The sequence below is a fragment of the Oryctolagus cuniculus genome, chromosome 11 (genome assembly GCF_964237555.1).
Source record: "Oryctolagus cuniculus chromosome 11, mOryCun1.1, whole genome shotgun sequence".
NCBI classification, from domain to species: Eukaryota; Metazoa; Chordata; class Mammalia; order Lagomorpha; family Leporidae; genus Oryctolagus; species Oryctolagus cuniculus.
In genome coordinates this window covers 82555631-82568446 of record NC_091442.1, presented here as the reverse complement: position 1 = coordinate 82568446, position 12816 = coordinate 82555631, and the positions used below count along the sequence as shown (strand labels likewise).

The following is a 12816-nucleotide window of genomic DNA, read 5'->3' as shown; positions in this document are numbered from 1 at the left end:
ATGGCTTTGAAAGAATAAATCTTCCATTCTATCACTTATTAAACCAATCAGCCTTCACAAATAAGGTTGAGTTTTTTTTTCTTCCTGATACATGATTTTACACTTTAGAAATATTTATGGATATATATATGACTTATACAAAGCTTGACCATGTGTTTTGTGATGAAAATATAACATTTATTAACAATAATGCTTTATATTTTTGTTGAAGTAAAACTTTTTTTCTATTTTCCTCCCTCATAGATGTTACCAGACCTAAAAGCAGACAACCAGAGGTTAAAGGATGAAAATGGGGCCTTGATCAGAGTAATAAGCAAACTTTCCAAATAAAAAAAAAAGGCAGCAGGAATTGCACATATTGGTAACCCAGTGGACCATAATTGGCAGTCACTGGAAGCCTTGGAAGACTCCTTGGAGACTGTCATTTTCGGATATCCTGCCAAATACCCTCTTATCTAGGATTTTTCTTTTTTTTTTTTCTTTTTTTAATTTTTTGGGGGGTTGGTGGTTATTTTTTCTTTTTTTTTTATCAAGACCATTGTTTCATCTTAATGCAGCTGCTGAGATTTTTTTTTAATGACTGAGAAAACTTGTTTACAGCTCCAGCATATAAGGAAAGTGTTCAAGGCCAGATATGCCTCAGATATTTAACCAGTAAGCCTTAGTTGTACATAAATACTTTGTGTCAACAAAAACTTCCAGCTCTCACAGAAGACAGTTATTCAGCATTTTTTGATGTGCCACAGTTTCCAGTTTTCTGATATTTAATTTTTTTTTTTTTGCTTTACATCTAAGTTTGGGTTTGTATTTTTTCCTTTTAACTCTTCATGTGGCAGTCTTCTATGTTTTCATAGCTTTTTCATTTACAAAGAACACTTATTCTTCTGAGATTTTTGTCATGTATTAGACTTTTGCTGTGTTGTCTACCACCTGGAACTGAACTGCTTGGTGGAACATTTGCTTTCACTGTTTGTGCAATATGCATTTATTTCTTATATGAATGCTTTAAAGTCAATTGAGATTAGATCTTTAAGTCCTATTTTCTGCCTTCATTGGTCACTTTTTGTTTGTTTTTTATTATTGTAGTATAAGATGTTAGATTCTGTAATCGTCACATTCATTTTAGCAGGTACTGAGTGATGCTGTATATATAAATAAGTGTATTTTGATTTTTAGAACACCACATGGCATGCTTGACTATTTTCTTATTTCAAATGTCTGTTGATGCAAAGTAGGCTACTCCATCATAGTGTTAAAAAACAAACTTTGATTACAATGTGATATAAAGACTTTAAAAGTTACACATTATGTGGAGTCCTATCTTTACAAAACTTTTCTACTGTAAAGTGCTTTTAGTTTTATTGTTTTTATTTGATAATATTCAACCATAATTAAAGTTGCATAAGATAAATGCTTCACATTTCACATGACTATATTTATCTGAGTGCTGTCTAAAACTGTTGTGCTAGCCAAAGTAATGCTATGAAATTATTTGCAGATTTAACCCGTGAGTTAATGTTAAATGCACTGTTATTGCCATGTGAAGAGGCATCGACTTTGATACCACCATCATGTTCAGACCATTTTATACATTTCAGTGGCCTTTTTTTAAGGGAAAAAAAGTACATAGTGAAGATGGCTTTTATTTGGACAAATAGCTTTTATATTTTCATTAAACCATGCAAAAAGTATCACATCTTTCTGGCACATAACTGTCTCCTTAACCACTGAACAGTTCAGCCATTTGAATAAATTGTACATTGTAAAGCTTATAGTAGCTGATTGTATTATTGATTGTATTGTATACTATATTAAATGTGAATTTGTACCCCTTCATTTTAAAAGGTCATTGTGTTCTACTGCCTATTTTAGATTACTTTGGGATTGGGGGAAGGGTGTTTTGGTAAGCAGGATTTTAAGTCCTCTCTTTGTTGATTGGTTTTATGAAGATATAAGGTTATGCTCTTACTACCAAGCTCAGGATTCTTGATTTTAAAGGTACAAGGATAGTTGTGGGAATTTTATTTTTGGTTATATTTGAACTGTATGAATGGTGGGTCTGAATATGGAGAATTTCCATGCTCTTATGTGGAGGTAAAATATACAGATAATTGATCAGTTTGAGTGACTGCAACATGTTCTGGTTGCACAACAGTTAGGCATGCTATGGTTTATATTTGTGAAGTTTGGATGCCTGTGAAGAATGATTAAATACATGTTTCTAATATTTTAGTGTTTTGTATTTAGGTTATTTATTCTTTGTATCTAAAACTGAACAGCTACTGTGCTATATTGAATTTATTGGTAGTATTGAGCAGACCTTGTTTCTGCATGAAACTAGTTGCAAAACCCACTATTTTGGAAATAAAAATGTATTTTGACATATACAAATAAAATGAATAAAACTATTTTAAATGTGTGAACTTTTAATGAAGATGTTCTAAATTTTGTTCTGCATGGGTATTTTTTCACTAATTGCTTTACTTGGATACCAGTTTGAATAATTTTTGCAATTGTAATACTGTGATAATTTGCACAGCATTGTATATGCACATCTGTAAATCTTAATTGCCATATTTATGCAATATGTGTACCAATTTGGACAAATGTTTATATATTTTACATAAAGCTCTCTGTATGCAGAATCTGAGAACTAGTTTTTTATGATCACAAGTGGGTTAAAATAGTGATAACATTGAATTTCAGGTTAGTTGCTTTGTAGCACAAAATTTTGTTTTCATAAACATCTAGTGGTTTTTTAAAAATAAAGTTTTTATTTTTAGTAGCTGCATACATATGTTTAGTGATACCCTGGAATGTAAAATTTACTTATAGATCTTTCTCCAACTTAGATTTTTCCAAGTGTCAATCAACTAATACAACTGTAATTAGTTAAGAGGCACTTTTGATTTTAAAATTTTGGTAGATGACTTGTAGTTAGCATATTTTTAGCTAAATTGATCCAACAAGGATTGAATTCTGTCATTTCTTTCTATTTGCAATACTTCTGTTCCTGCTCACAGAATGTATGTCCTACATTTTTACGCTTGATGTTAGTCAAAAGGCTGAGAAGGGATTGTCCTCCATTTTTAAAAAAGCATTTCATATGCAAATTACTGAAAGGCAAATGAAAAGCAGCTATGGAACTATCTAGGAGAGTATACATATGAAAAAGTAAATCGGATACTCACTATCCCATTAGGTTACTTTATTCTTAAAGAGTTTATTACCAATTAATGTTTCCTGCTTTCTGTGAGACTGTCATGACACCCAGTGTCAGCACTCACTGAGTCTGTTGAAGGAAGAAAATATCTAAAGGGCCAATTCTTTTCTCCAAACCAGGAATTTGTATTTCTTATAGGACATAATAACTTTGTAGATTTGTACATTGTCCTTCACATTGTTGTTATAAGCAGTCTACAGAGCAAACTCCATTAACAATTATTAACTATCCATTAGCCTTCTCTTGTTAATTAAAGCCTTTGTTGCAGAGTTGAAAGCTGGCTGATAGGCTGTTTTTTTCTGTGATGTTTTATGTTTTATACTGTATGACTGTGTGATCTCTCTATGTGTCTGAGTATGTTTATTGAAGAGGCGTCATTTACATGCTGCCATCCAAAAAGCATTGGATTTAGGATTAAATATTAGTTTCTTATTTTTTGTCTCAATAACTTTGAATTTGGGAAGATTATTTGGGATTATTGATATGTAAATATATAGTGTTCTTTCTCTTAGGTGAGTAACACAGAGTATCTGTGCTGACCCATGCCTAAAAAAATGACTGTTACAAAGTACTCAATCTTTTATGAAAACATAGGAGCCAGAGGTTTAAGAATCTATTTATGTAATAAGATAACATAATGAATTGTATCTTAGTACTGTAATTTCAAAGTATTATTAAAAGCTTTCTGACATTTATTAGAAGTAAGCTTTTTTGAGCAGGCTATCAACATGTTATTGCTTAAATTCCAGGAAGTGTTGGCATCACAGTAACTAAGCTTATATTTTTGAAAAGCTAAAGATATGTTTGAAGAAATGAACAATATTAGCAGATTTTGTTATTGATAATATATAGCTAATAGGGCAGGTACTTGGTATTTGTATACCAAGTCTGAGAGATTAGTAATGAAAGAAATGGAATTGACTTTTTGTCCCCTTCCTCTTGCTCAGTTTTTCTTATGAATAAGAATCTGTTTCAGTAGCATATCTCATTTATTCTTAAGACAATCTAGATAAATAGACTATATCTCCACTTTACCACCGAGAATGTTAACTTTTACAAGTTATTAATTACTTAATCATCAAAAGCCTAGTATAATGCAGAAGTCAGTAAAACTGAGTGGCTGTTTTCATTGTTGGTTTTCTTTTTTTTTTTTTTTTTTTCTTTTTTTTTCTTTCAGTTCTCAAAAGCCAGGGCTATTTCTCTATACCACTTTGTGAAAGTATGTAAGTTACCTATGAGTTATTTTGTATGTTTATGCTTAAAATATTTGATAATCTTTGATGATAGTGTTTCTTCTTTCTTATGCTTATTTGAGTTTCAGGTTAGTTGCTTTGTAGCACAAAATTTCATTTTCATAAACATCTAGCATTCTCTAACCCCAAATCCTCACCTTCAAACCTCCTAAATTTTTTTTAAAATATTTATTTATTATTTGTAAGGAAGAGTGACATAGAGAAAGAGATCTTCATCCACTGGTTCAGTCCCCAAATGGCCATAACTACTGGGAATGACCAGAAGCCCAGAACTCCCTGCAGGTCCCCCATATGGATGACAAGGGCTCCTTTCCCAGGCACATTAACAGGGATCTGGGTCAGAAGTTGAGCCAACAGGGCTCAAATCAACGCTCCAACATGGGGTGGCATTGATGCAATTCCTGATTTAATCCACTGTATCACAGTGCCAGCCCCCGCACCTCCTCAATTCTTATTTCTCTCCTTAGGATTAGTATTGCTAAACTACCACTTTTCTCTCTAATTGTTTGAAATATTTTTCTTTTTTGATATTGATGAATGTCCTAATACTCAAGCAGCTAGCTGATTGGTGCAAATTTTTTAACTATGGCCAGTAGTCCATCATAAGTTTGTAAAAGATTTCATGTACTTGCATGAAAAAGAAATTCCCATTACATTCTTCAAAACATGGTTATTTCAGAGGTGCACCACAAATAACAGTGCCTGGGTTCATACCCTCCTCCAGCCCCTGATTCTAGCATTCTATTGCAGACCCTGGGAAGCAACCATGATGGCTTGAGTAATTGGGTTCCTGCCACTCAGGTGGAAGACTTGCACTCTGTTCCTTTCTTCTGGCTTCCACTGGGAGTGAGCCAGCAAATGGGAGCTTGCTCACTCACTGTCTGCATCTCAAATTTTTAAAAAAAATTTTTTTAATCAGAGCTCAATTCCTAAGAACCTTTTTTATTCCCTAGTAAAACAGACAGTATCGATAGTGCTATGATTTTAATGGCAGGCTTTAGTCTCACAATATGTTTGGAATACCAAATACATAAAATAGCTAAAAATGTTATTAATGTGAGCTCAGATATCAGCCATTCCCCCAGAAAAAGTAGTCAAAACTTCTAATAGGCCTTTATAAGACAGAATGATGACAGTACCATGACTTCCTCACTTGTTACTGTAAGTCTTAGCTTGTGACCAGAGCATTATTGAGTAGGTATAGCTGACTTCACTTTTTAAATGTCTAATACATACAGTGAATCAGAGATCCATGAAGACACCTTTGCAAAACCTACACCATGCTTATTTATAAATCTTTGACACAGTGGACTTTTAGGATGTGTCAGATCTGGATATAAATCTCAGTTTCATTTGCTAAGTGTCAGTAGTGTCAAGCATCTTGTCGTAATTAAAGATTCAGTAGTATTCTTAGAAAGTATTGAAGCAAAATTTTGGAATAATTTACTTGTTTACCATAAATATATTTTCACTCTGAGACCAATAAGGGTGAAAGGTATTTAAAGACAAATTTCGGAAGACTACTTTGAACCATTGCAAAGATGAATAAAGTGCATTTCTGTAACCATGCTGCCAGTATCCTAAAGAATTACGGGGACATTGACCTGTGAGTCTAATCCATTCATGAACACAAGTAGCTGTTCTTGGAGAGGGAAATACAGGGGAGTTATAGCCGTCACACAATGTATTTGCTACAGAAAGGGGAGAAGGTATAGGCTAATGTTTTAATTAATACTCAATAATTGTGAAGAATTGCTAGTCAACATTTCTGATTTTTATTTAAATTCATAGTTGTCGGAATGTCAGGGTTGTCAGTATTTTTGTATGCTGTGAAAGTTTGCATCGTGCTTCTCAGAATATGCTACAGTCATCTGTGCTATGTGTCAGTCTTCAGGTCAGACTAACATTGTTACTCTGCATAAGAGTTCTGTAATCTGTGACCTGTTGTTTTGTCTGAAGTGCAAGTCTTTGGCCTGTCTCATTTTTACCCACATTATATTGCAACTCTAGCATATAGTATTTGCTTTACTGAACCAGTAGCAGGAAAGTCAGAGGGGAAGGGACCTAAGTTTGATTATTTTTGACATACTCCAAACGGTACATGTATCTTGTATTTATAGTGTTTAAGAAAGTTAAGGGTTTGTTTTTTTTGTTTTTTTATTTTTTTGTTTTTTTGTTTTTTTGTTTTTTTTTATTGACAGGCAGAGGGGACAGTGAGAGAGAGAGAAGAGAGAAAGGTCTTCCTTTACCGTTGGTTTACCCTCCAATGGCCGCCACGGCCGGTGCACTGCAGCCAGCGCACCGCGCTGATCCAAAGGCAGGAGCCAGGTGCTTCTCCTGGTCTCCCATGCGGGTGCAGGGCCCAAGCACCTGGGCCATCCTCCACTGCACTCCCGGGCCACAGCAGAGAGCTGGACTGGAAGAGGAGCAGCCTAGACTAGAACCCAGGGTGCTGGCGCCACAGGCGGAGGATTAGCCTAGTGAGCTGCGGCGCTGCCAAAAGTTAAGGGTTTTTATTATTTTTGCTATGCACTCCTGGAAAGGACAGTGTCATTCATTTTTATTCTCAACATTTAGTTCTTAGCACTTAGCACATTTACTCTATGTTTTAAAGAGGAAAGGGCAAATCTGAATAGTTAAATTATTTAATGCAAGTTTTGTGGAAGAAAAATATCTTGGCTGGTGCCTAGATTTTTTTAAAAGTTTTTAAAGATATTAGATATAAGCACTGATTTTTGTAGATCGTGTCTCAGTCTTCAGCAAGTTCCTGTCAGCGCTTACATGCCAAACATTTAGCTACATGGTAGACAAAACAGGCAAAAATAAAATCTGCCTTGTGGAAGCTATACTCAAATTTAACAGAAAGGTGGAAAATAAACAATTGTAATTACTTGTTACTTTAAAAGGTGACAGGTTACTTTGGAAAAACTGGAGCAGAATAAGAGATTTCAGAGTAAGGGGAAAGTTCATCTGAGAAGGTAACATTGGAGCCAAAACTATAAGAAAAGTTGGGCAAATGCTATGTAAATACTTAGGAGAAAAACATTTCCAGACAGAAGAAGCAACAAAAACAGGTTTTTAAGCACAAATGTTCTCAACTATTTGATAAGTAGTAAACTTAATGTGGTTATAGTAAAGTGAGCACGTGTGGTAGTAGGATAGAGGGTCAGAAGGAACTACATTTAGATGTTGATTAACAATTATGTGCTAGATTTGCTCCCAAGTGATAGCCTTCTCTTTCAAAAACCTTTTATCTATATTTTCCCATAGATCTGTTGCACTTTATAATAAAAATCACAAAACTATATAAAATTGCTTTTTATAAAAGAAGAATTGAATTTCATGTTGTGAATTGGGGAGAATAATTATAGTAGAAAACTTAGGCTGTTTCCATGGGGAAACTTAGTTGAATGTAAAACTGAACACTCCTAACAATTAACTCTTAGATGGAAAATATGTTTTATTGTAAACATCATTATTATACAAAGAAGCGTGAGTTCATTGGGCAGAATAAACAGTTTAAATCAGGCCTTAGAAAATATTTTTTCATTGGTCTGTAGACCCAAAGTACACTATTCTCACTTGTCTCTGAATTTTTTGAAACATTTGTGTTTAGATCTTGTCTTATTCCTGCCCTGAAAAGCAGAAGCTAGAATACTGAGATTTGCTTCCAAAAATATTCTGATGTATTTCCAGCAAATCAATACTGTCATCCAAGTGTGCAGTATTCACTGTCATTCTTGTTCTAGGTGTGGTTAGCTTAATCATTCTTCTACAACAGTGAATCTCAAAACTGAAGCATGTGTAGAGCTTGTTTAGACCCTGTTTGGACCCTGCAGCTTTTTCTAATTCAGTATGTAAGATGTGGGATGGGACCCATGAATTGCATTTCCATCAAGTTCTCAGTTGACACTGATACTGCTAGTCCAGGGATGATATTTTGAGACCTGCTTCATTACAATATCAGTTTTTTTCTCTTCCAAATGGAAATAGAATGTTCAAAAGTAAACTCATTTGTGAGAACCTAAATTGTAAGTATCTATGTTAATAATTAAAAGATATCAAACGTTGGTTTAACACCCATAATTTAAAAAGATAATGTGTTCCATCGTACCACATATTACCTGGCAGAAGAAAAGTATACCTTCAGACAAATCAGATCTAGGAAATCAAAGCATATATTTTCACATGGGACAAGCAGCTAGACAGTAGGCCCGTACATTTGATTAGAAAAGGGGAGTCAGTCCCCATACCTCTCACCTGCTTGCCAGAGAAGAAGCCTTAAAACTTCAGATGTTGGTAGGAAATTGTCCTAAAATCTGGGTCTCTTTCAAGGTTAAGCTACAGCCAGCACGACTGCCCTCTTATATTCGAGGCACAAGCTTCCTTCAAAAAGTTCATGGAAAATGTGTATAAGGGAAAAACTACACATGGACTTCAAATATTTTTAGCTTTTAAAAATTTAGTTTTTAAAGCATCGTTTAATATGATTTTCCTATGCACTTTAGGAAATATCCTCATATATTAGTCTGTTTAGTAATTCTCACTGCATGCAGGGACAAACATTATTAGTATCACTTGTTGAATTTGTTAGAAATACAAATTATCAAGCCTGACCCCAAATCTAATTGATGATGGAGGCTAACAGTCTGAGCAAGCCTACCACCAAGGGATTATGATAAAAGGTAAAGTTTGAACCACTTAGGATGAAGTGGAACTCAGGTAAAAAGAAAAAAAAAATTCTCAAAGCTGTTAGGAGTGCAAGAAATTATTAGTGGAGATTCAGAAATCTCCATCTCCATTGGGAATATACTGCTGATTGTGCTCTTCCATATATTTATCATCTTAATCTCTAAAACTAAAGTGGAAAATTTCAAAAGCAGGTAAAGTGGAAGCAGATTGACTTCAAAGGAATCCATTATTCAATGCTTATCAAGTTATAAGTGAAGAAGCAAGATGACTGGGGAGGTTGGGGAGGAAGGGGTAGTTGAAATATATTGGCTCAAGGTACCAGAAAGTCCAGGAACAAAGCTGTCCTTGGGCAAACAACCCACTGGTGTAGTATCTGTCTCCCCCATCTGTCTTCTCTATATATATTAGCTTCATTCTTCCCTACTACAGTTGGGCTTTCTTCATGCAGCTAATGGAGAAACCTTGCAGCCATTGATGAAAAGAAATACTTTCTGTGACCTGAACATCCAATATATGCAATCCCAAGAACTGAGCCATTTTCATCCCTTTCATCTCTTTTTTCCCATGTAGATGGAGTACTGATTGATCAGTCCAGGATACCTATTGACCACTCTGGGCAAGGGTAAAGTAAACTTTTATGGTTAACAACATTACCAGAAGATAGAGTATAAAAGAGGAAGTGTTTCTCTCCAAAAAGAAGAGGACCGTAAACACAGGAAGAACAAAAAACAAGCAAGAAGTAACCTCAGAGTATAATCTAGGAGAAACCTAATCACAAAAGTTGACTGTAGTTATTCTGATATTGAGTGCTCCTCTGTCAAGGACTATTACAGGGCTGGGGATTATGCAGTAAACAGTGCTAACAATATTGGCCAGAATGTAGTTTATGTGCTTTTGGAAGGAAGCAGACAAATTAAATATAGACAACATCACAGATTGACAGAGAAAAAGCAGGATAAAGAATGTAGAAAAACGTGTCAGGGAGAAAAGCTCCAGTTTTAAAGAGGATGGTCAAGGAAGGAGTCACCGTAGTGACTGAGAAAAATGATAGTGTGGCCAGAAGATGAAAGCATTTTAAAGAATATCAAGAAGTCAAGTGTGGCTGGAGCCAAGTGTGCAGGCACAAAAGTAATGGGAGATGAAAATCCGAGGGATACTGGGAGGCCAGAGCATGTGTGGCTTTATAAACCGTCGTAACGACTTGAAGCTTTTCATCTGGGACTGGAACCTATTGGAAGGATTTAAGAGAAAAACATAATTTCAATGTTGAAAAGATGCCCCTTAGACTGCTTTAGAAAATATTGACTGTCATCCACATAAAAGATGGTGGTGTCACAGGCCAGGAAGTTAACAGTGAAGGCAATGAGATGGAGTAGGATTCTAAATCTCTTGTGAAATATAGCCCCATGGATAGGATTTTAGGGTATGAGAGGAGTTAAGGAGTTTGGTCCTGGCAACAAGAAAAGTACAATTGCATTTAACCTAGGAAAAACAGCAGAACAAGTTTGAGGTGGAAAGTATAAAGTGGGTTATAGATTTGTTAAGTTTGAGTTGCTTATTAATTTGAGTATTCATTAAACATTCCAAATCAAGATGTTGAGTTCAGAGAAGTCCAAACTAAGATCAAAATTCAGGAGCCTGAGAATATGCATGACAGGTAAATTAATGAGACTGAATGAGAGCACCAAGGGAGTGGATTCAAGTAAGTATAAATGCCATGGGAATAGGGCCTGGGTCATTTGTTGTTAAGCTGTAAGGAGAATGAGGCACCAATAAGAACACTAAAGGCTGGGCAATGTTATAGGAGAAAAATAAGAGTGATGTCCTGAATAATGAAGACAATTTACCCAAGACACAATTGTTGCTACAAGAAGATTAGGACCAACAATTAAAAATTGTTGGCAAGAGCAATTTCAGTATAGTGGTGGCAGTGAATGAGAGATAATTGGATTTAATGTAGATAATTTTGTTCAAGATTTGACTGGCTTTAGGGACTAAGATCTAAAAAGAAGCAGAAAAAGTGAACCCAACATTTTTATAACTAGTGGCCAAGAGACTGAATGATTAGGTAGCACTCTGGCAGAGTAGGGGCATCAAAATTTAGGAAACAGTTCATGGTCTGCCAAAGCAGAAGAGATGCAGACTCAATTTAGATTGTTAAAAGGCTATACCCTAGAAGAAAAAGATACACCCCAAACAGGTAAGCCATCATAGAGTCAAACACTAGTTGAGTCCTAAAGATGATCTGTTTTACCCTAATTCCCTTCCAGAAGTTAAGATCTACCCTTTTGAGAAGGTAATATCATTCAGAACTTTAAATTGTTAAAATTTTTACAAATGATGTCCAGCACAAAATATTACAAAGCATAAACCAAATGGCCATAAAACAGAAAGAAAAAGAATTGAAATAGACCTATAGGAAATTCTCTCTTTTTTTATGTAATTTTTATTTGAAAAGCTGAGAGCAAAGAGAGAAAACTTCCTCACCGACTGGTTTGCTCCCCAAATGCCTGTATTGACTGTGGCTGAGGCTGAGGCTGAAGCTGGAAGCCAGGAAGACACTCCAGATCTCCCATGTGGGTGGCAGCAACTCAATTTCTTGAGTCAACACTGCTGCCCAGGAGCTACATTAGCAAGAAGCTGAAGTCTGGAACCATGGCAGGAAATTGAACCCAGGCACTACAATATGAGTGGCAGGTGTCAACCTCTAGGCTAAATGGCCATGCTGGAAAAATTAGAGTTTAATCAAGGAAGCAGAACCAGTATATAATGAAATAAGGATTTTATTGGGGCCAGCACTGTGGTGTAGCAGGTAAAGCTGCTGCCTGCAGCACTGGCATCCCATATAGGCACTGGTTCAAGTCCCAGCTGCTCCACTTCTGATCCAGCTTCCTGCTAATGGCCTAAGAACACAGCAGAAGATAGCCCAAGTCCTTGGACACCTCTACCTACATGGGAGACCTCAAAGAAGCTCCAGGCTCCTAGCTTCAGATTTGCCCAACTCCAGCCATTAGCGGCCATCTAGGGAATGAACCAGCAGATGGAAGACCTCTCTCTCTCTCTCTCTCTCTCTGCAACTCTGGTTTCAAATAAATAGATCTTTTAAGGAAAAAAAAAATAGGGATTTTATTATAGCAATAAGAGTACACATTTGTGAGAGAAAAAGTAGGATCTGTGTTGCTGGGTCAGAGAAAACTTATGAAGCGACTCTTCAAAAGTACTGATATGGTTGGCCAAATTGCTGCTTTGTCTAGGGAAACTGAGAAGCCAGGCATATCCAGCTGCTGAAGTTGACCTGCAAAGAAAAGCTGGATGAGTTGTGTGGGAGGTATTGCCTTTCCATCTGATGGTGAACCTGGAGTCGTTGGTCACTAAGTTCTTCAGCTAGGAAGAAAAGGTGGACATGGAGCAGGGAAGAACAAGAACAGATTGGAATCCACCAGCAGTTCTGCATTTGTGTCCCACTTCGTCTAACCATGAAGACTGTCACAGTATATTAGCTGCTACTTTACTTCTACCTTCCAAATCTTGGGTATATTCCTCTTTTTGGCCTATTCTAATCCATAACTAAATAGGGAAGGGCATTTTCTGAAACGTAGTCTAATTTTCCAGAGTTGACATAGTATACAATTATTTTTATCAAGCTAT

General features: G+C 35.8%; 1 protein-coding gene across 7 annotated transcripts in view; it reads left to right on the top strand.

The window, feature by feature from the left end:
• The window catches only part of PPP1R12A (protein phosphatase 1 regulatory subunit 12A), a 151516-nt gene extending 149108 nt beyond the window's left edge, over positions 1-2408 (top strand). For all 7 annotated transcript variants that reach the window (XM_002711361.5, XM_008256843.4, XM_002711360.5 and 4 more), the window contains one exon: positions 244-2408. In XM_002711361.5, the coding sequence (XP_002711407.1) occupies positions 244-330 (87 nt within the window). In that variant the 3' untranslated portion in view covers positions 331-2408. The remainder of the gene's footprint in view (positions 1-243) is intronic.
• The last annotated feature ends 10408 nt before the right edge of the window (positions 2409-12816 follow it).